This window comes from Suillus paluster, assembly GCF_016628075.1.
Source record: "Suillus paluster strain FC165 chromosome Unknown EDB91scaffold_4, whole genome shotgun sequence".
In the NCBI taxonomy this organism is placed as follows: Eukaryota; Fungi; Basidiomycota; class Agaricomycetes; order Boletales; family Suillaceae; genus Suillus; species Suillus paluster.
The window spans coordinates 1,302,522-1,324,511 of NW_024537564.1; the positions used below are offsets into that span (position 1 = coordinate 1,302,522).

The 21,990-nt window shown below is 48.3% G+C and overlaps 12 protein-coding genes across 12 annotated transcripts; 5 read left to right on the top strand and 7 right to left on the bottom strand.

Moving 5' to 3' along the window:
* Positions 1-234: 234 nt before the first annotated feature.
* EDB91DRAFT_1243495 (RTA1-like protein) lies at positions 235-1,472 on the bottom strand (the record flags this gene model as incomplete). The annotated part of the gene is made up of 7 exons (XM_041322305.1): positions 235-498; positions 548-733; positions 793-852; positions 906-1,046; positions 1,096-1,200; positions 1,261-1,334; positions 1,382-1,472. The coding sequence occupies 7 exons, from the start codon at positions 1,470-1,472 to the stop codon at positions 235-237; spliced, it is 921 nt and encodes a 306-aa protein (XP_041182817.1).
* Positions 1,359-2,232, bottom strand: EDB91DRAFT_533030 (uncharacterized protein). Its single transcript, XM_041327618.1, has 2 exons — positions 2,116-2,232; positions 1,359-2,064 (listed from the first exon to the last, which is right to left on the bottom strand). Exons 1-2 carry the CDS (start codon positions 2,170-2,172, stop codon positions 1,852-1,854), a joined length of 270 nt encoding a protein of 89 aa, XP_041182818.1. The 5' UTR covers positions 2,173-2,232; the 3' UTR covers positions 1,359-1,851.
* Positions 2,119-5,330, top strand: EDB91DRAFT_532961 (VID27 cytoplasmic protein-domain-containing protein). The gene is made up of 11 exons (XM_041327616.1): positions 2,119-2,445; positions 2,497-2,514; positions 2,570-2,660; positions 2,714-2,832; positions 2,892-3,144; positions 3,192-3,732; positions 3,781-3,895; positions 3,946-4,169; positions 4,224-4,849; positions 4,903-5,077; positions 5,128-5,330. Exons 1-11 carry the CDS (start codon positions 2,427-2,429, stop codon positions 5,254-5,256), a joined length of 2,310 nt encoding a protein of 769 aa, XP_041182819.1. The 5' UTR covers positions 2,119-2,426; the 3' UTR covers positions 5,257-5,330.
* A 54-nt stretch (positions 5,331-5,384) lies between these two features.
* EDB91DRAFT_533008 (uncharacterized protein) lies at positions 5,385-6,109 on the bottom strand. The gene is made up of 2 exons (XM_041327617.1): positions 5,895-6,109; positions 5,385-5,841 (listed from the first exon to the last, which is right to left on the bottom strand). Exons 1-2 carry the CDS (start codon positions 6,003-6,005, stop codon positions 5,404-5,406), a joined length of 549 nt encoding a protein of 182 aa, XP_041182820.1. The 5' UTR covers positions 6,006-6,109; the 3' UTR covers positions 5,385-5,403.
* Positions 6,110-6,445: 336 nt separating this feature from the next.
* EDB91DRAFT_1104100 (vacuolar sorting protein Vps24) lies at positions 6,446-7,852 on the bottom strand. The gene is made up of 6 exons (XM_041317378.1): positions 7,656-7,852; positions 7,424-7,601; positions 7,246-7,367; positions 7,041-7,193; positions 6,765-6,991; positions 6,446-6,715 (listed from the first exon to the last, which is right to left on the bottom strand). Exons 1-5 carry the CDS (start codon positions 7,764-7,766, stop codon positions 6,905-6,907), a joined length of 651 nt encoding a protein of 216 aa, XP_041182821.1. The 5' UTR covers positions 7,767-7,852; the 3' UTR covers positions 6,446-6,715; positions 6,765-6,904.
* On the top strand, positions 7,848-9,144 carry EDB91DRAFT_533092 (uncharacterized protein). Its single transcript, XM_041327620.1, has 4 exons — positions 7,848-8,324; positions 8,377-8,516; positions 8,573-8,623; positions 8,677-9,144. Exons 1-4 carry the CDS (start codon positions 8,162-8,164, stop codon positions 9,064-9,066), a joined length of 744 nt encoding a protein of 247 aa, XP_041182822.1. The 5' UTR covers positions 7,848-8,161; the 3' UTR covers positions 9,067-9,144.
* A 38-nt stretch (positions 9,145-9,182) lies between these two features.
* Positions 9,183-12,290, bottom strand: EDB91DRAFT_533076 (fungal-specific transcription factor domain-containing protein). The gene is made up of 10 exons (XM_041327619.1): positions 12,109-12,290; positions 12,014-12,050; positions 11,934-11,960; positions 11,573-11,881; positions 11,218-11,519; positions 10,953-11,161; positions 10,829-10,899; positions 10,669-10,779; positions 10,575-10,615; positions 9,183-10,525 (listed from the first exon to the last, which is right to left on the bottom strand). The coding sequence occupies exons 1-10, from the start codon at positions 12,216-12,218 to the stop codon at positions 9,223-9,225; spliced, it is 2,520 nt and encodes an 839-aa protein (XP_041182823.1). The 5' UTR covers positions 12,219-12,290; the 3' UTR covers positions 9,183-9,222.
* Positions 12,291-12,537: 247 nt separating this feature from the next.
* On the top strand, positions 12,538-14,775 carry EDB91DRAFT_1293964 (subunit 17 of mediator complex-domain-containing protein; the record flags this gene model as incomplete). Its single annotated transcript, XM_041324884.1, has 7 exons — positions 12,538-12,659; positions 12,711-12,950; positions 13,000-13,403; positions 13,453-13,797; positions 13,867-14,229; positions 14,342-14,534; positions 14,582-14,775. The coding sequence occupies 7 exons, from the start codon at positions 12,538-12,540 to the stop codon at positions 14,751-14,753; spliced, it is 1,839 nt and encodes a 612-aa protein (XP_041182824.1). The 3' UTR covers positions 14,754-14,775.
* Positions 14,776-14,870: 95 nt separating this feature from the next.
* On the bottom strand, positions 14,871-15,997 carry EDB91DRAFT_1234710 (60S ribosomal protein L5; the record flags this gene model as incomplete). The annotated part of the gene is made up of 5 exons (XM_041321235.1): positions 14,871-15,138; positions 15,190-15,556; positions 15,607-15,767; positions 15,818-15,860; positions 15,910-15,997. The coding sequence occupies 5 exons, from the start codon at positions 15,995-15,997 to the stop codon at positions 14,871-14,873; spliced, it is 927 nt and encodes a 308-aa protein (XP_041182825.1).
* Positions 15,998-16,218: 221 nt separating this feature from the next.
* On the top strand, positions 16,219-17,457 carry EDB91DRAFT_533234 (uncharacterized protein). Its single transcript, XM_041327622.1, has 5 exons — positions 16,219-16,393; positions 16,448-16,630; positions 16,682-16,806; positions 16,856-16,922; positions 16,974-17,457. The coding sequence occupies exons 1-5, from the start codon at positions 16,318-16,320 to the stop codon at positions 17,105-17,107; spliced, it is 585 nt and encodes a 194-aa protein (XP_041182826.1). The 5' UTR covers positions 16,219-16,317; the 3' UTR covers positions 17,108-17,457.
* EDB91DRAFT_1293970 (Catenin-beta-like protein) lies at positions 17,407-20,596 on the top strand. Its single transcript, XM_041324885.1, has 11 exons — positions 17,407-17,715; positions 17,775-18,122; positions 18,172-18,278; positions 18,332-18,599; positions 18,655-18,748; positions 18,798-19,021; positions 19,073-19,221; positions 19,272-19,407; positions 19,465-19,701; positions 19,757-19,891; positions 19,944-20,596. Exons 1-11 carry the CDS (start codon positions 17,692-17,694, stop codon positions 20,160-20,162), a joined length of 1,941 nt encoding a protein of 646 aa, XP_041182827.1. The 5' UTR covers positions 17,407-17,691; the 3' UTR covers positions 20,163-20,596.
* On the bottom strand, positions 20,205-21,976 carry EDB91DRAFT_1045136 (WD40 repeat-like protein; the record flags this gene model as incomplete). The annotated part of the gene is made up of 5 exons (XM_041313167.1): positions 20,205-20,365; positions 20,416-20,596; positions 20,649-20,960; positions 21,014-21,607; positions 21,662-21,976. The coding sequence occupies 5 exons, from the start codon at positions 21,974-21,976 to the stop codon at positions 20,205-20,207; spliced, it is 1,563 nt and encodes a 520-aa protein (XP_041182828.1).
* Positions 21,977-21,990: the final 14 nt, after the last annotated feature.

Genomic DNA, 21,990 nt, shown 5'->3' on the forward strand with positions numbered 1-21,990 from the left:
ACGGTAAGAGATAAGATACAGGTACATCAGCGATGAGTTATATATAATGAATCAACATCAGCAGCCAAACACAGACAAATGCAGCGCGGTGTCCAATCAGCGTAAGCGCATGCTTACAAATGTACGTGAATCAACACTGTCAGAGCAAAAAGGTCCGTATAGTACTTATTGGTCCATATGTGTCCTTGATATAGCACGTAGACTAAGTAATGATTATAAGCAGAATAAGTGCGGTTAGTAGCTATCTGGCACCATGGGTACTTCATGGTTGTAAACTAAAGTAGTACGAGAAACTGATAACTCCTGACCGTCCTGCAATTCGTTGACGTAGGATGGCGCTAGTTTGGCTGGGATGAACCTTCCGGGCCAGAATGGAACGTACATGACGATGGCCACGCAAAGGGGAAGCGTATCACCCAGATAGAAGGCTGCCTCGCTTGCACTGAGACTGCCGTTAGAGCCCTGAGCAATCTCCGCAACACGGTAGCATGAACGAATCTAAAAAAGGGTTTGTGAAAGCGACAAGGTTGCTGAATGTAAGACAAACCAGAATGCAGATACAGCTAACCGCCAAGGCAGCGGCGAGCGTTCGCCAATCGCTATTCCAACGTTGCTTTGAGTCTCGCATCCAGATAGCCTGCTCTTCAGCGCGGAGCTTGTAAAGGAATCGTACATAAACGATACAAAAGAAAAGGATTGAGACCAGTTGCACAACGAGGCCGGCTAGAAAAATCTGACAGAGATAATTAGACCTCACCCAGATTTAGACAAATCGCGGGTACAAGAACGTACATGACGTCCCACCGAAGCAGAGCTGGAATTGGTAGATGTAGTCATTGAGGCTCCTGCAGCCTTTTGACACCACATCATCAGAGAAGATCATTCAGAAAAAAGTCAACGCTCACCTGGATGATGAAAGTAGTCACGTCGGACATCACAAAAATGAGGGTTACCCATCTCACTGGAAGCAAGACGTGATGAGTGCAGTCGATGTCCCTGGCAAGGCGACCGAAAAGGATGTAATCCGCAGCAATGAAGAAACAGGGCTTTGAAGGATCAACAGACGTGCATAGTAGTGGTCCAATGCTGGCTCACAGATAATACGATCATCAAGTACTCGGCGATAAAAATCCCCAAGGAATCGGGATTGTAATGCAAAGCGAAGCGAAACCCAAAGCCTATAACATAAACTACAGCAAACTATCAGAAAGAACCAACACAAGCGAAAAAAAACTGAGACATGCCGTATTCCCCAATTACCATGGGCAACATCCACTTCGCCCCCTTATAGATAATTTGGTAGGTCTGAATGAGAGCGATCAGCAGCACAAAACCTTCGCACAGTAAGTTACATGTGTTCCCTGACTTACTGACCACTCACCAAAGGCGACGGCGGTTAGCGTGTTGTTAGCGATATAGCCAAGGGCATTACATGGTCGTTGCGCGGGTCTTGGTAAGGATCGGAAGAACATTGCGTAGAATTGGTGGCCGCCCGAGCCAACGTGACATGACTCAAAAGAAGAGTCAAGAGAAACAAAGTGCGCGCTAAGATGGAGCAGGCCATGAAGAATGAAGAAGACGAATATCCTCCATGAGTCAGTAAATCCGACTTTTATGCTGGAGGATGAAAGGGTATCCATTAAATACGCGCAGCGCAGCACGGTGCCACAGGGGCTGACATGCGGATTGTGAGGCAGTAATTTTTGACATGTTATTCAAGCTAAGACTCATCAGAAGTTGCTGGCAGCAGTGAATGAACGGAACATTTCCAAGACCGATACCTCGCCAAGGATTAAAAATTGAGAACTGACAATGTGCCTGTGATAAGATTGGAGGTATGTAAGTAATTTCTCAAGGTCCAGACGCCCAGAGGGTATACAACTCCTTGTCTGCAGGGTCAAAGCATGTACCCAAAGCTAGGTCCGAGCGAATGGTAATTTTACGAGATGTGTTCAAACTGATTGGTAAACTGCGGAGTGTTGGTCGCGGAGATTCGTCCACGCGGTGGAAACTGCCTCCAGACTCTGAGATAGTGGTTGAAGTTGGAGAAGTGACCGCATGTTCCTTGATGCACAATCAGTACAGCAACTTGGAAGTTTCCACATGGCGACCAACCTCTGCGGAATGCTGTTTGCGGCTTCGCAACTCCAGGGCTGCGGGTGTACTGCCCATTCCAGAGCCGTTGTCTAGGGACAAAATTTTAGCATAATAAAAACAAACAGAACATACTTCCGACCATGAAGCTTGTTTCTTAATCCAGAGGCTGGTTGTTTGGCTGACATATCGTCCTGTGCCTATGCTCGCCGTTGTTGGTATGTCGGTCACGGCCACGGTGGCGCTTGACGCGTGACACTGGAAATCACGCGACTGGTCACACCCGCGCCGTCTGATCCTGTGGCTCCGATCTCCCTTTCGATATTGCCACTATGAACATCTTCAAGAGTCGTAAGTGCAGTCGCTTTTTAGTCCGTACATCTCTAATATTGTATGCTGCAGTCCTTGGAAAAGTATGGCGTACGTTTGATCTTGCCGGAAGACAAGTCCGATGGCCTAACCTTACTATCCTCAGAGGACCCCAATGCTGCCGAAGTCGTCAAGATCGAGATGGGTCAGTTGTACCTTGTCAGGCCGGGGAACATCCGGTCATCAAGGGAATGCATGTGCGAGCTTTGTTGATTCATCGTATCTGACACTGTCCCTGAATTCACTGCAGATACAACGAGGCAATAGCGACCATACGGCGTGTCCCCGCACTGGAGCACAACTTTCAGCTTGTCATTACACGAGTATATGAAGATGGTGATCAAGAGCTTCTCGAAGATGAAGACGAAAGTGCGTAAATCTATTGTATACGTTATCTAATACAAGCTCTCACACGTAACAAATTACAGCTGATGAAGAGAGGGTTTTCTTGATCAGCGAAGAACTCGAATTCCGTTCTGGAGTGACGGACGATGAACCGACTTTCATTTGGCGCGACCTCGATGGGGATGTTGACGAATTGTACGAATTCGTAGCCTCGGGAACCAACGAGCCGACTCGTGTGTTTTTTGAGACTTGCATGTACCGTGCAATGTACGAGCGCAAGTACAAGGCGAGTGCGGATAACACAAAAGATTCTGCCTTGGACCAGTTTATATGGCAGTCAGTGCTATGTTGGCGTTTATTCGCTCCCCTGATAACGTTTTTAGGCCTGTCGTAAAAGCTAGGGGTAAAGGCGGTAATCGGAAGGCGCCGAAGAATCAACAAGACTCCGGAGACCTTTCCTCTGGGCTACAAGACTCTGTGGATGACTCCACAGCCCAACCACAAGTGATGCCGACTAAGCCAGCAAGTCCAGCGGTGAGGGTATCCTTTGCAAGCTCCTCACTCCCGACAGTTACTTCTGAAGAAGGCCAACTCTTCTTCTGGAACCTGGAAGCAGAGGGCTTTGTTGCTGAGCGCGAAGGAGTTGTTGTTGCCAAGATCGTTGAGCGCACCCCTGGTGACTTCAATTATTGGTTTATAGTCACTGATAAAGATGGCGACATCGTTTCACACAAAATATCTTCGGATATGAACCCTCGCTGGGCTCCAAAAACGTCATCTTTAACATGGAACTATTCCAACCACGGCAGATATGATAGTTGGGCCCTGCAACTCACGTCTCCAGAAGCCTACAATGCGTTTAAGACGGCCTTTGCTCAATGTCTGTGGGAAACGTTGCATGGCATCGCATTTCGAAAGGCCAAGGTAGAATTCCTTGATCTTAATGTTTCAAGTGGTTAATTGTGCGCATAGCCTGATGAGCAAGCCTACGTTATTAGTTCAACGACTGAAGATGTGGAAATGCGTGACGTGGAAGATGAGGTAGACGACGAAGAGGAGGTAGAATCGGAGCTCGACCCTGATGAAGGTACGTGAACTCTACTATTACATACAGCAAACCCCTGAGTGGCTTCTTAGAAGCAAGTGAAGAGGAGGAGGAAGATGAAGAGGACGATAGTCCTCCACAACTACAAGGGGAACGTAACTCGCAATTAACGATCGGATATAAGGGCGACCGCTCTTATGTTGTCCGTGGAAATAATATTGGTGTCTTCAGTCACTCCAGAGACGATCAAGTGAAGTACTATGCCACTATTAGTAAAATTTCTACGCCGAAGGGCAAAGAATTCAAGCCACGAGAGGTACCCTAATTTTTGCGCATGATGACAAGTGCTGAGGTGATCATTTTCGTGCAGGTCATGTTGCACGATCAGGACACGAAGATGGTCCTCATGAATCCTTCGGATCCACACTCGTTGTTCAGCATGGACATTGAACGAGGCAAAGTGGTCGAAGAGTGGAAGATCCACGAAGATATCAGTGTTGATCACATGGCCCCCGACAATAAATTCGCTCAAACTACTCGCGAGCAAACTCTTGTCGGTGCTTCTCACAATGCGCTGTTCAGAGTAGATCCACGTATCTCTGGCAACAAGATGGTTGAGAGCCAATACAAGCAATACGTCAGCAAGAATAAATTCTCTGGGGTCGCTACAACAGCCAGCGGGAAGTTGGCAGTGGCAAGCGAAAAGGGAGATATCAGACTTTTCGATACAATTGGGAAGAATGCTAAGACAGCTTTGCCACCTCTCGGTGACCCCATTCTTGGTATCGACGTCACTGCCAGTGGCCGGTGGATTGTCGCAACAACAAAGACTTATCTCTTGCTCATCGACACTCTTATCGGCGAAGGGAGATACGCCGGGAATCTGGGTTTCGATCGCAGTTTCCCCGCTAATGCGAAGCCTATGCCACGAAGACTTCAACTCCGTTCTGAGCATGTTGCATATATGAATCATGATATCAGTTTCTCCGTTGCCCGGTAAGTCACGTCAGTATCGGCTGCAACCCTGGCTGACTCCTCCGTAATCCTAGCTTCAATCAAGGCGAGGGGCAGGAAGAGAATGCCATTGTCACGGCGACAGGCCAGTATGTCATCGCATGGGACTTCGCGAAGGTCAAGAAAGGACAGCTTGACAAGTATGAGATCAAGAAGTACGAAGACATGGTTGTGCAAGACAATTTCAAGTTCGGGGATGATAAACAAATCGTGAGTGCTCTGGAGTCTATCAAGCAGTGCACTCATGTAGACATTGGCAGATTGTGGCCCTCCAGAACAATGTTCTTGCGATCAACAAGAAGAACCTCAAACGGCCCACGAGAGTTTCCCTTGCAGCTCCTATGTCCAGTCTTCGGAGTCGGTCAAGCATCGTGGACAGTCCGTATTAAACGGTGTTGTGAAACGCAATTGTTGTGGCAGTTGTATGTATTGCGGATTGTATACCTAACGTATTCGGTTGGTAACGCGGGGTATCGCAGAAGTTCTATAAATATATGAGTGAAGATGTATGATATTCCCTTCAAATTCCCTTCCCACTATGTTTTCTCGCTTGTAGCCTCCTTGTGTGTCGTTGTAACATCAACTTTTTGTGCATCACGAGTATCAACATATCTCCAAATTCCAAGATGCCACATGATCCGGGGTATCATGAGACTAAATCCAAGGATAATGGTTGTCCAAAGCATCGGACTCCACTGTGAAACATCCCATCTCTCATCGCCGAGAGCCCACAGCGTAACGAAGAGGTGCATGCAATCCCCCATGAGAAGGGGGGTCATGAGGGCCCCAACGATCTTCTCTTGTGTAGCAAGATGCTTTGAGAGATGCTTCCTGATCGCCGTTAACACAAAACAGTTAACGACTCCCATGAGCGCGCAAACGTGAGCTAGTTGGATCACAGTTACGATGGATGCCTTTGGAAGGCTAGTAGGTGGTGAAATATCCATTGGCCATGGCGCTTGCGTATTGTGCGTCTGTCAAGCTGTCATTATATGTTCGACTGAAGGAGAAGAAGTACTACACTCACTGTTATCGGGTCGTGCACTGCTCCTATGAACCCAAAAATCGTCAATGCGGGTTCGTAGAACGCGAACAACGCATAGTAAAAGTCAGGTATAGCAGATGTCGGCGGATGCATTGAAGACACAGAGGTGACGATTATAGCGGGAACTACTGGTATCACCGCAGGATTATGCCGCGGTAGCTAAGTAGCTGTTTCGGAGTCTGCGAAGCAGCAAACGGTGAGTCGGAAAGCCGCCACGACACAGTTGGAATTCGGCCGCCACGAAACAGTTGGAAATTTCCCGGGGCCGCACAGCCCACGTTTGACAATGTGAAGCCAACGAGTCAGATAAGGAGACGAGGCGTCTTTCTAAGGCTCACGAGGGTGGGTTGGTTGTTCCCCTCAGTATTACTTATATGTGCACTTCGACCGACCCGGGGGCCGGAAAAAGAACCCGGAAGAAGTGTGAAACGTAAAACATACATTCCGAAGACGATTCGACGAAGAATATTGTTACAGTACGTAATATTAAATAATAACGTTAATGCACTTTCCCTTGGTTACAACCGGCCCTAAAGATGACCAGTTTTCTCATCGTAATGTTGTTTTGTTTGTCCTCTTCATCTTACAATCTTCAGGTCTATCTAAACCCAGGTGGGCAGCCAACAACTTTCGATGTTGACCCGCTAAATGGCGAGGACCGAGACGACTCTTCTGTCAGAGGATGAGGGTTATAATGCATGTCTTGCACTTCCACTCCCGCAAGCCTGTGCTTCGCGCCTTTCTAACATTTTTTACGACGCGTTTGAACTGTCGTATCACGGTAGAATGATCAATTGCAATATGTATGTCGATCGAGATTGATATCTACGGCTATGAATATCACGACCATAGATTGTAGCACATGTTTCATATGTGCGAGTATCTTGTCAAGTCAATCAAATACAGTACGATAACTTAGAATACAGACTATAGGGAATGTCACAGGGCCCGTCCGTTTGCCCTGAGGTATCAGTAATCTATGTTGTATAAAATCAGCCGCTCAATAGACCATTCAGTTGTTTTCGGGCCTCTTCCATCACCCTCTCCGCCTCCTCGTCTTCCAGTCGGTCTTGTGGTGCCTGGCACAAAATTCAGAGCAGAGTCACATATGAGGAGAGTATAACATACCGGTAGTTCAGTTGCAACCGAGCCAACAAGCCCGAGCTTCCCGTTAGTGAGCTCGAATAGAACCTTGTCAACTTCAGCGTCTGCCTCTTCTTCTATCTCTTCGTCTTCATCCATTTGTAACGTGTCTTCAAGCATTTCCTCCATGATCCCAGCCTCCAGCCAAAGTCAGATAGTCGGGGGAGCGCTATGAAAAAATATCGCACACCTTCGTCATTTCCATACTCATTTCACGCATCGTTTGACTTATCTGCGGCAATTTAATGAGCGAGTTGGATAGTTTCATGATTTCCGTAGACTTCTGCAATGACCCTGTAACCTTGACCATGGCTGCGGAATCGTAGCGTGTAAATCAGTCATACTTCGGATTAAGAGTATTCGCTCACCTAGCTGCTGCTGTAGCTGAGTACCGATCGATCCCAAGCGTGCTTTGCTAACAGACAATCTGTCTTGCTGCTTATTACTGCGGACGACCTCCTTGGCGAGGATCCGCGCAGACTTCACATCTCCTTTGGCAGCAAGCTGCTTCACTGTCGTGCGTGCTTTTGCAGTCGCGGCTTCAAGCTGTGATAGGGAACTTCAGCATGGGATGTGAGCACCGCACAAAAGGGTGCCAACCTGCCTCATCTCCCTGTCCAGTTGTCGGCTTTCTGAACGCAATTTTCCTTGCCATGCACGCACTCTCTCTTCGGGCGTCGGTCCATAGAGAAAGCGGTTAATGGTCTGCATGAGAGATTGAGAGCTGTGATCCCACTGGCCTAAGTGGCTAATAGTAATACAGCAGAATTGTTGCCTCTTTCGGCCCTCGGGTTTCAAGGCCAATGTTTCAAGCTTGGCGTCCCACCATCACCTTGGGTGTCTCCGCAAGAGCTTAAGACTATCCGCAATCGCAAATTGTTTAGTGGAGACCTCTCAACACCGTGCTGCATGGAAGTTGCGCTTCTGGAGGTTTTTGAAGATCACAAGCTTGCACCAGCGGCTGACATGGCGGCTGACTACTTCAAAGAGCATATAAACCACCCTCTTCCAGCATGGTACTCCAGAACACCCTTGGCCGCTCTCCACGAGGGTTAACCAGTACTTAACTTTCAACGCTAGGTCCGTGCAGGTTCACTTCGCTCGCAATGTCGATCTCATTACTTTTAAACCTCTTCCTACTTCCGTCCCGCGCCTATGCCACCTTGGAACCTGAGTCCCCCGGTCCTGGTGACGTGTTCAGATCTGGATCATCCTGTGTCATAGAGTGGAATACCAACCTCACACAGCCATGGGACGATGTCGCTATCGGTACGCAGTTGTATCCCTCATCCTCTTTGTCATATTGACATTGGTTGCATAGACCTCATGTCCGGCTCTAACTTGAACATGTCTAAAGTCACGACCGTTGTCGGGCACCTAGACGGGACTGACCCCACGTTGACACCGTTTAACTGGATATGCCCTGATGTTATGCCCAATTCAGCCATTTACTTCTATCAGGTATGGTGCATAACTATGCGGTCAAACATGGTCTTTTACAGATAGCGATATACTAGTTTACGAACAAAAAAGACCTAACTGGGTCCAAGTGGACATCTCGATTCACGGTGGGCACATTGGTACATCATCCTCGTGCAGAAACTGATTATTGAGATTTAAGATCGCTTCAGAGTCTGGCGCCACGACCCTCCCTGAAAACAGCAAGCAGCCTGGTGGAGATCCTATTCCGTGGGGCAATGGACGTCTTGCATCCTCCAATAGCACGGTTCCATCGAACGCAAGCATTTCACCTAGCAGCCATCCTTCACCAACCCATTCATGCGAAACGCTAAAATGCACGAAATTCCTTCGAAACGCTTCGTCTTCCGATACTCAAAACCCCAGCACTCCCCCTCCTCTTCGACAACGCACGGTCTCGCGCCCCACAGCACTACATCCAGTCAACTTCACCCAAAAGACAAGACCTGCAAGCAGGGGCAGCCGTGGGGGCCCTACGTTGGGCGTGCATTTCCTGTGTGCTCTTGCGACGTTGTGGTTGATCGTCCTATAGATCGGGGACCTAGAAATGACTACATAGATGTTTGTACTAGTCCCTGCCCTGTCAAAATAGCAGAGAAACGGATATAAAAACATATACAATAAGAAGTAAGCCTGTACTCTAAACAAAAATACAACAGAAGTTCAGAATAATGCGTGCACACAAATTTTAGACCTGCGGTCCAGTCTTGATTTGATTGACCAGCGCCTCCCAGTAACTCCAATCCGAACCGTCTACTTCTGTCATCGGACTAGGATCCCCAGCCATTGTGTTGCTAGGTCCAATCCAGCCTGGGAAATCAGAACCACCAGGTCCTCCCCAAGACAGAGCAGGCATGCCTGCTGTCGCCTCGACAGTACCCCCGCCGAAAGTGCTGCACCAATGATCCAAGAGCGACTGTGCAGCGGATTCTTCCTCTCCACTCGGACTGCCGGAGCCAGCGGGCGAGCTGAGCGTACCGTCATTAGATCCATTGTGCTGCAGACGTTGCATCGCAGGGGAATGCGAGTAAGGAGGTGATGTTGCGTATACTATAGGCGAAGACATTGTGGGAGACGAATTATTCGGTGACGCTGTGTCCATCATGAAGGCCTGGCGTGTGGATAGAGGCAAAGCACGACGAGAAGCCGGCATGGAGATGATTGTAGAGTGCTGCTCCCCAGTATGCCCGTTAAACGGTGAGCTTGCACCATCCACGCCGTGTGATGCGTTTTCCGCCATTTGTGATGCACGACTCTTGAGGAACTCGATAGTTTTGAGCTCCCTCCGAGTCGTTTCGTCCATCTCACGTACGCCCTCATGTTCCGTCAGGAAGCCGTCCAAAATGGTGTGCATCATGTCAGCATCCTTGCCTTGGGGATGCAAGACTAGGTAAATGCCACTGATCATCGCTGTTTGAAACTCCCTGTAGGCGTTGCTCAGAGAATCGCGGGTTTCTTTGGGCATTGAATTGCGGAAGGCCTGGCGAACATGGAAATCCTTGACCGCGGACTCAAAGCATGCCCTTCGCGAGCGAAGGTAACGATCGCAACTCAACCTCCGCAATAAATATGGACGATGGAGGCCGACGCGAACGAACAAGACTTCGGTGATGAGGAGGAAGCGGTGAACGGGGATGAATTGTTTCGTCTCATCCAGGGACGTGTCGGGCTCCAACGAGAAGTGAGGTGGTAGGTTAGAAACGAATTTTAAAATGTCGTCATCCAGCGCCAAGACGTCAGAATAATGACTAGGTGACTTGACCTTCTGAAAATGATGTACAATCCGTCCAATAATGGTGGCAAGTTGATGCCTTAGAATTACGAAGGTCATCAGTGTAGGGCTTGAAAGGGGAGGTGGATTGCGAATGGCGGCAGGGGAAAAGTCGTCATCAGTGTTCAAAGGCGGGAGCGTGCAAGTGTAATCGTCCTGGATAGCATTCGGTCTTCCAAGCACAAGTGCGTAGGAACGATCGGCGTGATAGAGATATGACCTATACGACACCCTAAGTTTGGATCATGAGGGGACATCGCTATCCTTACCATATCCGACGTCGGTTTTCAACCTGAGCAGGGTCGAGTCCCTGAGCAAACTCAGTCAATAGAGGATATGTCAATAGGAAAGTTGCGGACTCACCGTAGGTGCAGCATCACGATGCAATCCCAGTGCTTGAGCTGTTCGTACAGCAGCCCCCAACTGGCTCCAGCATTCTGTAATACGACGATCAAAAGTCAAGAATCGTGCGCTCTAGAGGGTCTTTTAGAATCATGCGCCGTAGAAGACCGTGCACACTCACAAGTAAGCGAGTGAGAACGATATCTAGTGAATCCGGTTGGATAGCTGCAGCGATAAGCAGAGAGCGTCGAGCTATCCGAAAAACGGGTGGGCACACAATACACTATACTCGAACAATGACGTACAAGACCAATAATATCTCAAAGATGTCACTCTTCTTGTTCGTATGTCACCAGCAAGATGTTCAGGTGCCAATCGCACTGAAATAGCCAGCACCACGAACAGCAGCGGAAGGAAGCGTGCATCGTTTGTATTGGCGCCCACCCCATTGGCACAAAGTGATGCGTAGGCAGCCCGAAAGTCAGCCTCGCAAAGGGGATATCTCGTCCAATTGCTACAGTCAGAGGGGGAAATAGTCAATACAGGACAACTAATAGGGCTTCAACTAACATTGCAGCGAAATAATGATCAATAAGGACGTCGGAAAACCTTTGGGGAGGGAGTTCCTGAAGGAGCTCAGAGATTTTGTGTGGTGATACACCGCATTCTTGGACAAGACTCTTGAGATTGTCAGCTGCTGAAGGTTCAGAGTCTTGTCGCACAGATTCGATTATTAATGGGGTCGCCAAGGCTAATTTATGATCGCCGTTACCAGTTCCGTGCTGGCCGGAAGGTCCAGCATTGAGATTAGAAGTGGAATGACTGGAATCCCACTGTTCTTGATTCGAACTGGCAACGACGACGTTTGCCAGCTAGTGAAAAGGATGTCAGAGAATAGAACCAACACGACCATCAAAAAATTCACTTGCTCCAAAACGGAGGCGGGTGCTACACTTCCTGAGGCGCTATTGCCATACCACTTTCCACTGTGGAAAGTACCGCCACTTGGATCCTGCTCATCAGTCATCGAACGATTATCGTCATCTGGGCCGTCAGATGTAGAGCTGCGGTGTCTGTCTGGAGCTGAATAGGAAGAATGAGATGATGAATTGAAGTATTGGGGTAAAGCCTGCTCGATTATGTGCTCGAGCCTGGCTAAGCGGACGCTCAGATCTTGGTCCGTTTTTCCGGGAGTGTATGCTTTGCAAAGCTCAGGTACTTTTCGTGCTATACACTAGGAAGACAATCAGACGAAAGGGGAATAAACAAAATGGGGAGAGGCATACATGAGAGCACGGTATCTGTCGGTCGCACTGGTGGGTCATATTTTAGTAAGGTGATTTGAGTGTGAAGAGTATGAACCAACCTTCTGCTTCCGACGGTGACATTCACCACAGGAGAAACTACGGAAAAGAATAATTGGCGTCTCTCTAAGCGCACACTGAGGGCAAAATGACAGACCTGACTCTAGATCTAGGTTTCTTTGCCTGAACATGATCAGCATCATCATCCTCGGTCTTTCTCCTTTTGAGACTAGAGGATTCTGAAGTGGAAGGGGTATTCTTGACCATGGATGATGGGAGCAGACTCAACAGAGTATGCTCCTGGAGGTTGGACAGAAAGGTTTGAATGAAAGAGAGTAAAGATCACTAAGTGACTCGGACCGTCCTGCCATTTGCACGTGCACACTGCCGCAGGTGGCACTGCTGGCAACCAATATATTCATCTTGTGAGCGCTTAACTTTGGTTTCAATAGGGCTCGCTGTCAGCAGACGCAGGGGTGCAAGTCTATCTATCTATCTATCTATCATCCAGGGTTGCTAGACATATAATATTGCCGCAACGTCTTCATCTAGCCACGTAGCGCCTCGTAGCGCTCACTATTGCACGATGGAAGAACCTTCCTGGAAGAAAACCAAACTCTCATTAGAGAGACCCTACAAGGACGACAAGGGAGAGAGCATACCGGTGCTTCTCGATATAACTCCAGATGGAGTTCAAGTATTTGAGTCGTATGTCACGACATTATTGCCATAATTCTATCATTAATCAAGCATAATCAGTCCACAAGATCACACTAAACTCTTGGGCGAAAACCTAAGACGTATATTCATTGAGCGCGGCGTCGACTTTTTCGAGCGCCAAGATGCCCTGAAGGCTATCGGAGACTTGTCCATTCCTCAGGCCCTAGATATCAAAGATGACAAAATCGAACCAGATCAGTACGAGGAAGTCGTCTCGAAAGCCATCATGAACCCAGAAGAATTATACAAAATGCGGATGGAAATCATGCCACAGCTCTTGTATGTGATCCTCCAGGTGGCAACGTTGGAAGTCTGATTCGCAAGCTAGTACTGCATTGGGAGAGATGACACACGCCAGAGAGCTGCTTTCGTTGCTACTGACTTCCACTCCACCAATTGATCCGTCTCCTGTCCCGTCCTTACCTTCTTCTACGTTGACAGCAAGTATAGTCACGAAGCCTCCGCCCATACCTTCGGTGGATGCGTTCAACGCTCAGCTAACTATCGGTGGAAAGGACGAGGCCCTGAGAAAAGCTGCAAGTTTATTCAAGGCCGCCGCAAACAACCTGGAGAGAAGCCGCCTCCGAGGTCAAAGGTACTGGGTCGATGCGCTCAAGATCCGGCGTGCCAACTGGGGATTAGTGCCTGCACCCCTCCCATTTGGTGCACCCACGGGCAAAGGTGCTGATAAAACGTCAAAGGACTTCTTTGTCTCTTTTGGTCTCGAGGAATGTGAGCATCTGACTATATGTTTACTGCCTTGATTTTAACATGTGTCCAGCCCCCGCTCACTTCAGACGGAGAGCGGTAGGACACATGGCAACATATGAAACTTTATCACATGTTCTTGTATTTCCTCACCGTCAGCGAGTCCGCCTCCAAGTTTCTCTTATCCTCACCGATTCCACCGGCATCTTTCGCACTGCTTCCAACAGCATAATATGCCTATCGGATGCGTCATTGGAAGACTCGCTCAAAACCGCGCAAAGGGAAATGGTTGAGGAGGAGCTTTTCTCCGTCTTGATTAAGGAGGCTAGCACCCTACCAACAGCCTCGGCGCGAGTGGCCGAGCGGCTTATCGTCATTGATGCCGCCCAAGGAACAGAACTTAAGTTTGAACTCGTGAGTCATCATTGCTGACCTAGATTTGGTGCTCAACTTGTATAGGTTGATGGGGATGCTATTCATGCTCAAGAACCCTATACTAGTGATGAACGTTTGTCTGCTACATGTAATCTCATATACTTCGCGCTGCAGGGACTCCTCTTGTCCCTGCATGCTTCGCAGAAATCCCAGCGCCTATCATCAGGCAACACACACCATCCACCCTCGATTCCCAATAAGGCACCTCTGTTGCAGCCCATCATCGACCTCCTTCAATATCAGGTATTCTGTCACAGAATCAAAGTTGAATTAGATAAAATGGTTTCTGCCCTGCTCAAGGCTGGTATTCCATCCTCGTTACGATTCGATGCTGTAGGTGAGAGCGGGCACCAATTAGTGGAGCACCTTGTCGCCGATCAGACACCAAGAAGGATAGGGGGCGAAGCTCTTCTCCGTATTGATGTCAGGCATGTCACGATCTGATGCGGATCCCTGGACACGTATTTACGTCCTTCACAACAGGCAAACTCTTCGCTTGACATTCCTTTCGCCATCATCGCTTACAGCACATTTGCCACAAGCAACACTCCCGATCGCGTCCATACCTCAGTTGGTGCAGCTTCTCTCAGACGAAGTCGAGAGATGCCTTCTCAATCGGTTGTGCGAAGTAGGCTCACAGGTTTGTGAACGTGTCGGTGCAACATGGTTTGTGGATTTCGTCAGTGGCAAAGCGGTCGGAAGATGGGAAGGAAGTATATTGTGAGCATTGTTCTTCCTCTTGCCAGTATGGACTAAGGAGATTTCAGGAACTTCCGCATCATATTCGACAAAGACTTTGCCATCCGCGCATCAGCATATTGTCTGAACAAAGCAAGCCACCACCAGCTGTCATTACTAGAAACCTACACTCCTAAGACCTCAATCTCTCTCGTAGCATGGCTGCAAGAGCTGCTTGAGAAGACCATGTCAGAATCTTAAAATGTCTTTGGCCAATAGTCGTGTTGCATGATATCATAAGCATGACCTACTTGGCTGTTGGACATGCAGTGAATGAAAATAATGATGCGAAAATGTAAGTGAGAAGACTAATTTTTTTTACTCGTCGTCGTCGTCTTCGGCAGCAGCAGCCTCGCCTCCTGAAGCCTTGAAGGCCTCGATCTTCGCCTGGATACGAGCTCTGCGCTCCTCCAGCGTGAGTTTGGACGTCTTATATTTGAGGGCCTCTGCCTTCCAGTCCTTGGTCTTCTCCGTAGGCTTGAAGGTGGGGTCCTCGCGGATGGCAGCATATGCATTGGTGTAGATCTCTTCGATATCTTCTGAACCAATATCATCTGCAAGATATGAGGAGAATTGCTTCTTGAAGCTGAATGAAAACCGTAAATATCACACTTCATGTTCATATGGAATGGCTTACCGCTCGTCATCTTCCTCCTCGAGCGACTCCATGTACTCAGCGACGTGGCCACCAAAGATGTACTTCTTGAGCACTTCGCTATCGAGCTGCTTGCTCTCTGGGTCGTACCCAGGGAAACGCTTCTCAGAGTGGGGGATGAATATACCACCGTCACTTGCACCCTTCATTGCGCCGAAAACACGGTGGCCAGTAGAAGTGCGCTTGAGACCAACATCAAGGTAGCACTTGAAGGGTCGTGGAGCATCTTCATCATCCAATGCCTCAGTCAATGTTAGGGCACCATCGGGCTCCGCGACACCCTCATATTTGTCGGCAAGACCCAGCTTGGTCAATGCACGGCGAGCGCACAGAAGACCAGTTGCGTATGCTACAACATCCGTCAGACATCATGTGGTGAATTAAAGGAAAGAATCGCACCAGCAGTCCAGTTAGTGAGACCGTGGTTAATTCCGTATTTTGGCAGCTCTTGTGACCGTGCAGCGGTCAAGACGAAGTCCCCCTGCAGACGTGCATACACGATCTGGACGATAATATCCCTGTTCGTGAAGCGCACTACTAGACGGTATTTGGGCGCGTTGCTTCCGAGCTGTTAGAAACAGTCGGTGTGCTTCACACTGCGACAACTCACTACTTGTTTTTGGCCTGGGTAACGAGGCGTTTGCGGGCATAGTCTAGGTAGACCTTAGCACATGCGATGGAGAAATAGACAGGGTTGCTCACAGTCGGTCTTTCCCTCTCTTCTACGGCGGTACTTCACTTGGAAGCGGGAGAAGTAGGCATCGGATTTGACCTTTTTGACGAACGGCATCTAGGAGGAACTATCAGTTGACCGCACATATGCATCCTGGGCAGCTATCGTCCATCCATCGGGAACTGGTCTTTTTCGGACAAATTGGTGATTGGGAACAATCCTCCAGGACTGAACGGTGCTCTGGATGGTGAACTGGCATAAAGACGCACCTTGAGGGATCTTGAGGACGGCGGGGACAGCGAGTACACTCCTTCAATCAAAGTTTCTGAGAAGGGTTGTTTACCTTTGTTGATTTGCTTTATTTAATTATTTTCCATCAGTTATCCACTTGGTAAGTAAGATTACCCATAACCCAGACTTCTCATTGTACCACCATCATGGACTCGCAGTATTCACAATTCAGTCAACAGCAGTCGGCTTATGATGTTAATCCTTACCACCAGCCTTACCAAGGTCCCATGTATCCTCTGCCCGGATCTTCGTCGACCCACAGCGCACCTGTTCCAGCGAATGCGTACGAGTATGATGTCGGCATACTTGCGCAACAGAGTGTCTATGTTCCCGGGGCTATGATCGATAAGCGTGGAGGCGCTGGTGGGAAACTTGCAAAGGGTGGAAAGCGCACTACCGTGCTGCGTAAGGGTGGTGGAAAGGTCTGGGAAGATCAGACTCTCCTCGAGTGGAATCCATGTAAGTGTACCACTTGGCACGGATGTCATCAATTGACATTATTGATCGTAGCTTGGTTCCGTCTGTTCGTTGGAGATCTCAGTAACGATGTCTCAGATGATGTCCTTGCGAACGCTTTCAATCAATACACCTCTTTTCAGAAGGCCCGCGTCATACGCGACAGATTGAGCCAGAAGGTGTGGAACTTCCGCCTTCTCTAGGACTTTCTTGATGTGTCATCATTAGGCGAAGTATGGTTTTGTTGCCTTTTCAGATCCAGAAGATTTCCTCAAAGCTTGGAAAGAGATGGATGGTGAGATGTCTTGTTCAATTCACCGCATTCTCGCTGACAAACACATCCCAGGTAAATATGTAGGTAACCGTCCAGTCAAGCTCAAAAAGGCGGATGATACTGCTATCCGACCTGTAGAGATAGGCCACCGAAAGGCTAGACAGCTCGAGAAAGACTTGAAGAAGAATAGGCGCAAGCCTTACTAATCGACCGCCGTTCGCGCCGTTGTGCATTTGGTCGACGTGTGGCTAGTCTGTGAAGACATTGCCAGTATGTTTTATTTCTTGATACTGGAGCGCAGCTCACCGTGTTATGTATTTCAACTATGAAATTATGATGATGGACACGATGCATACTAAAAGGCAGAAGATCATAGTGGGTACTGTTCCTTAATCCCCCACACTTCCACTTCGTTTGTTGCATTTCACAGTCAGGCCTACTATGCGCGCTTCTTCAAAAGCGAGCAATTTCGATGCAGTGTGCTCTCATTGCTGTGCGGCCCATGTTGATAGTCACTAGTCACTGATGGAATGGGAACGCTACGTTCCCGACAGTCATCCAACAGTACGACATTGTAAGCAAAGGTAATGATAAGCCGATTGGCCATCGCTGTAGAAGTTTTGCCAGTCGCATGTTGTTCGCATACGTAGATTAAGTACTAGACATTGCTTTGAAGCTTTTGCAGAGCATCACTTCATATGTGCGATAGTTGTGCGACACTAGATCACGTGCCTTTATGTACCGTAGTATGCTTAGACCGTGTCTTTATGCTCCAGCCACATACTGAATCATGGACATCGACAAGCTTTTCAAAGTAGGGAGTTGTCTTGCATAACTGTCGCATGCTGGTTGTGATGTCGTGACGCGTTCCAGGTGCCCAAGCTGCCCGCAGGCTCGAAGCGGAAGATGCCAGACAATCCTACACCGGAGATGCTGAAGAAGATGCGTCTCGACACTCCCTCGGGCGCTGATTCAGAGGATTCAGCCATGGTCGTTGACATGCCCGAAAGCAGCTCAGCTGCTCGCCGACAGTCGCGACGCGCAACTGTAGAAGATGGGGACGACGAAGGGGTTGACACCTCGTTTGCTCCAGGGGGTGACGCGGATTACTTTGCCGAGGAAGACGAAGAAGGACGATTCTACGGAGGAGGATTGACCTCGGAACAAAAGCAAATATTGAGTATTTTCGAGAGTGCTGAAGGAGAGGGCACAACGGAAGACGTGAGTGCATACAACGGCCCCACAAAGCGCGTATTGACACAAAGTGAAGCCAGAAGGAATATCAATCACAAGCATAAGAAGAACTCTACTGAAGTTTGAGCGAACTGTCAACAAAAATCAAGACCAACGCTCGAAGTACCCGGATGACCCGTCAAAGTAATTAACATTGAATATTTTATGGTCCTAGGACTGATTACATGCCGTTGCAGGTTCATCGACTCTGAAGCAGACCTCGATAGTGCGCTTAAATCTCTTTTGTCTTTAGCACAGTCACCAGTGCTGGCCTACCCGGAACTTGTACGTTCGGGTACTGTGAGTTTACTCATTGGGCTCCTAAGTCATGAGAACGCCGACATCGTCATTGATGTTGTCGATGTGATCCATGAACTTACTGACGAAGATGTCGGGAATGAGTTAGAAGATGAGGAGGAGCAAGAGGAAGCGCAGGCGGCGCTGAAGACCCTCATTGAAGCTTTGGTTTGTCCCAATATTTTGGCATGGTTCTGTTCTAAATCTTTGCCGCTTCATTCAGTTAGAGAATTCAATCTTGGAGTTACTTGTTGACAACCTCTCGCGTTTAAACGAAACGGAAGAATCAGACAGACAAGGTGTCTTCCATATTCTCGGTATCTGTGCCTTGAATCTCTCGCCATTTATTACTGACATACCATTCAGGTATATTCGAAAACATGCTCGGCTTCAACCCTGATCTTTCCCTTATACTGGTTTCGAAAACCAAGATGATGAATTGGTTACTCGATCGTGTCCAGTCCAAGACCCACAACGAAAACCGTGGCTATTCCGCAGAATTGCTTTCCATTCTTTTACAGAATAATACAGCGAATCGTCAAGATTTTGGCAAGAAAGATGGCGTCGAGGTCGCTCTTAACGTTCTTTCTGTGAGTTGCAGTTCACCATCGTAAGCTTTGAGATTGAAGCCTATGAGATAGCAATTCCGGAGGCGTGACCCAGTTGATGCCGACGAGACTGAATTTATGGAGAACTTGTTCGACGCTCTTTGTTCTGCGTTAGCCGAGCCTGAAGCCAAGTCTTTGTTCCTCGCGAGCGAAGGTGTTGACCTCATGCTTCTTATGATGAAGTAAGTGCATGCCTAAGCTGTTGACAAACGCTAACTTGTGCTGTTGGCAGGGAGAAATTGCAATCGAAATCGAGAGCAATCAAAACTCTCGACTACGCGATGTCCGGCACAGCAGGCACCATCATCTGCGCAAATTTTGTCGAGGTTCTTGGTCTGAAAACGCTCTTTGCTGCTTTCATGGGCAAGGTATAGATGCAGTGTTTTTTTCCACCGTGGCTTGGAGTGACTAATCCTGCTCCACAGGGTTCAAAGAAATCTAAATCCAATGGACCTGCAGCAGCTTCTGAAGATACTTCACATATCCTTGGCATTATCTCCTCGTTATTTTCAAACGTTCCATCGGAATCTCCAGACCGAATACGTCTACTCGCCAAGTTTGTAGAAAACAACTATGAGAAAGCTGACAAACTACTCGAGGTGCGGGACAATGCTCACAATCGCCTGAAAGTTGTGGACGCAGAGATTGAGGCAGAGAAAAAGGTACGCGCCCTGTATATTTGCTAACAAACGTTCAGTTCGAACACTTAATGCACAGGACACCCTTGCTGAAGGCGGTGAAATTGAACCAGAAGACGAGGATCTGTTTTATCTCCGCCGACTGGAGGGAGGACTATTCACGCTGCAGACAGTCGATTATATCCTCGCATGGGTAGTCATGGAGGACGATGGAGTAAGCAATATCTTTCGACGACTCGTGATAGTTAAGTTGAGTAACATTCTAGATTCGCGCGCATGTCACACAAATGCTAGAGCGCAAGAACCAGTCCCTGAAAGACATTACCTCGACCCTTAAAATATACCGTGACAACCTCAACGTTGACATTCAGAGTAACGGTACAGCTACTGATCACGATCCAGAAGGTGGAACACTGTCACAAAAAGAGATCCTGCAACATCTGATCGACTTCCTGAATGAGACGGAGCAGGCTATATGGCATTAAAATATATAGCGATATATGAGTAAAGTACGGTCGTACGACCTGTTATGCAGCAGTTAGTGTAGCAGACGCGAAAATCATTTCGAGTGCGCCTTTTGTTTTGACCAGTTCTTTTTGGAACCGAATCTCGGCAAGGACTTTCTTTCGTAGTCGCATGAAAAGCGAATCGATGAGTGGTGACTGTCCAAGTACTGGCGTGTACATTTCTGCGTAGATAAGTCAGGTCAGCAAAAGTGCAAGAAAATCGATCACGTACCGATGACCAGACTTGAGACATCGCACACCATTTCACCAAAACGGGGATCGGCGACATGCTTCACGAGAAGATGCAAGACTGGTTCCAAAAGGACATCATCTCGACCTGCCAATGCACTCCGAAGGCCATCACGATGGATCAGTTCTTGTATAAGAGAGAAGGTTGTTGTCGGAGGGACATTCTGTGAGGTGGTTAGGTCATCTGATTATCTAACCTTGACGAGGGAACATTACCTTTCTGAGCACCGAATCCAAAGCTCCTGAATATTTGAAACCTTTCAGTAGCCTGTCGTACTCTCTCAGATGCCTTGCTCTTCTGCTTTCAATTCTCAACTCGTCCACATCTCCAGTTGGCTTTGGCTTTATTTTGGACTTCGTGCGTCCTTGACCAATTGTAGGAAGGGTGCCTCCTAGGAATGTTTCGAAGGCCCCAGATTTCAAAGCAGCAGTGAAAGGCTGATCCGCGCCTTCTGAGGCTTTTGGCTGTCTCCGTCTGACAGAGAGGGTGCCATCAGACATTCCCGCAGCGATATGAGTTTCATCTGGCTAATTCTGTCTGTCAGTACAGGAACAGTGGAAGAAAGTAGACCTCTACATACGGAAATGGCAAGACAAAGGACAGGTGCGGGGTAGCGCATGGTATGTACGACCTTGTACGAGCTGACATCATAAACCTTCACCATGTGATCCAAACTCCCCGTTAACAAACGACCTGCGGATCCGTCAAAGGCAAGCGAGGTAATGGTTTTCTGATGATTCGAAAATGCACGTAAACAACGGCCACCAGCGACCAAGTCCCAGAGGCGCAAGATAGGACCTGCAGTTGAGAGGGCCATTGTACCAGATGGGAACATTTTGACTTGCTCGACCGGTACTGCATTCGAAGCATCTCCGCCCATTATCATCTCGCACTGACTAGTCCGTGTGTCAAATAATCTCATGGTCGCATCATAAGAACCAGTGAAAATGAGATGCGGATTAGACGTCGAAACTTCACCAGAGCGAACGTAGTCGGTGTGAGCATGGAACGTGACTACTTCGGCTTGTGATGGAACATCCCATAATTTTACGGTGGTGTCGTCTGAACACGAGAGTACTTGGGTGGGTGCTAGGGGGGAAAATTTGGTGACATGTACCGGCTGCTTATGCGAATCCAGAGTGCGGAGGATGGCACGTGAATTGATGTCAAATACCTGGGAGCAGATGATGATCAGGGATGTATAGCAAAATATGATATGCACGAATACCTGGACCAGGCCTGTATCGTCACCGGCAACGACGAGCTTTCCGTCAGGACGAATATTACCACTGCGAGCAACATCCTTGAAGCGCGAAATTGTTTTTGTGACTTTCTGGGTTCGGGGTGCATAAATCTGGACACGAGTTGCTGCTGTTACAGCATACCTATGAGGTTTAGAGGGAGAGAACTGAATGGAGGTGACCGGAGCGTATTCTTTGATGAATACTGGGTGTTTAAATTGACGCCAATATCTTGATTCTGGACTATGCTTGGCTGCAGCCGGACGAGCATGCCTCTGTACGATTACCGGCTGATAGTCCATGGTAAGCAGATACA

What these genes read in the sequence shown, in the direction of transcription:
- EDB91DRAFT_533030 (XM_041327618.1), bottom strand. Translation starts at nt 2,172, where the DNA reads ATGGGCAGTACACCCGCAGCCCTGGAGTTGCGAAGCCGCAAACAGCAT. An exon ending in GCAAACAGCATTCCGCAGAG is followed by an intron (nt 2,065 to 2,115) that starts GTTGGTCGCCAT and finishes TTGTGCATCAAG; the next exon opens with GAACATGCGGTCACTTCTCC.
- EDB91DRAFT_532961 (XM_041327616.1), top strand. An exon ending in TTGGACCAGTTTATATGGCA is followed by an intron (nt 3,145 to 3,191) that starts GTCAGTGCTATG and finishes TAACGTTTTTAG; the next exon opens with GCCTGTCGTAAAAGCTAGGG. An exon ending in GGAGCTCGACCCTGATGAAG is followed by an intron (nt 3,896 to 3,945) that starts GTACGTGAACTC and finishes GTGGCTTCTTAG; the next exon opens with AAGCAAGTGAAGAGGAGGAG.
- EDB91DRAFT_533008 (XM_041327617.1), bottom strand. Translation starts at nt 6,005, where the DNA reads ATGCATCCGCCGACATCTGCTATACCTGACTTTTACTATGCGTTGTTC. An exon ending in CAGTGCACGACCCGATAACA is followed by an intron (nt 5,842 to 5,894) that starts GTGAGTGTAGTA and finishes ACAGCTTGACAG; the next exon opens with ACGCACAATACGCAAGCGCC.
- EDB91DRAFT_1104100 (XM_041317378.1), bottom strand. Translation starts at nt 7,766, where the DNA reads ATGCAGACCATTAACCGCTTTCTCTATGGACCGACGCCCGAAGAGAGA. An exon ending in TCAGCTACAGCAGCAGCTAG is followed by an intron (nt 7,368 to 7,423) that starts GTGAGCGAATAC and finishes ACGATTCCGCAG; the next exon opens with CCATGGTCAAGGTTACAGGG. An exon ending in CGGTTGCAACTGAACTACCG is followed by an intron (nt 6,992 to 7,040) that starts GTATGTTATACT and finishes ATTTTGTGCCAG; the next exon opens with GCACCACAAGACCGACTGGA.
- EDB91DRAFT_533092 (XM_041327620.1), top strand. Translation starts at nt 8,162, where the DNA reads ATGTCGATCTCATTACTTTTAAACCTCTTCCTACTTCCGTCCCGCGCC. An exon ending in ATGGGACGATGTCGCTATCG is followed by an intron (nt 8,325 to 8,376) that starts GTACGCAGTTGT and finishes TTGGTTGCATAG; the next exon opens with ACCTCATGTCCGGCTCTAAC. An exon ending in AGTGGACATCTCGATTCACG is followed by an intron (nt 8,624 to 8,676) that starts GTGGGCACATTG and finishes TTGAGATTTAAG; the next exon opens with ATCGCTTCAGAGTCTGGCGC.
- EDB91DRAFT_533076 (XM_041327619.1), bottom strand. Translation starts at nt 12,218, where the DNA reads ATGGTCAAGAATACCCCTTCCACTTCAGAATCCTCTAGTCTCAAAAGG. An exon ending in GACAGATACCGTGCTCTCAT is followed by an intron (nt 11,882 to 11,933) that starts GTATGCCTCTCC and finishes TTGTCTTCCTAG; the next exon opens with TGTATAGCACGAAAAGTACC. An exon ending in GATCATTATTTCGCTGCAAT is followed by an intron (nt 11,162 to 11,217) that starts GTTAGTTGAAGC and finishes CTCTGACTGTAG; the next exon opens with CAATTGGACGAGATATCCCC.
- EDB91DRAFT_533234 (XM_041327622.1), top strand. Translation starts at nt 16,318, where the DNA reads ATGGACTCGCAGTATTCACAATTCAGTCAACAGCAGTCGGCTTATGAT. An exon ending in GCGACAGATTGAGCCAGAAG is followed by an intron (nt 16,807 to 16,855) that starts GTGTGGAACTTC and finishes TGTCATCATTAG; the next exon opens with GCGAAGTATGGTTTTGTTGC. An exon ending in AGCTTGGAAAGAGATGGATG is followed by an intron (nt 16,923 to 16,973) that starts GTGAGATGTCTT and finishes AACACATCCCAG; the next exon opens with GTAAATATGTAGGTAACCGT.
- EDB91DRAFT_1293970 (XM_041324885.1), top strand. Translation starts at nt 17,692, where the DNA reads ATGGACATCGACAAGCTTTTCAAA. An exon ending in TACCCGGATGACCCGTCAAA is followed by an intron (nt 18,279 to 18,331) that starts GTAATTAACATT and finishes ATGCCGTTGCAG; the next exon opens with GTTCATCGACTCTGAAGCAG. An exon ending in TTGCTGCTTTCATGGGCAAG is followed by an intron (nt 19,408 to 19,464) that starts GTATAGATGCAG and finishes CCTGCTCCACAG; the next exon opens with GGTTCAAAGAAATCTAAATC.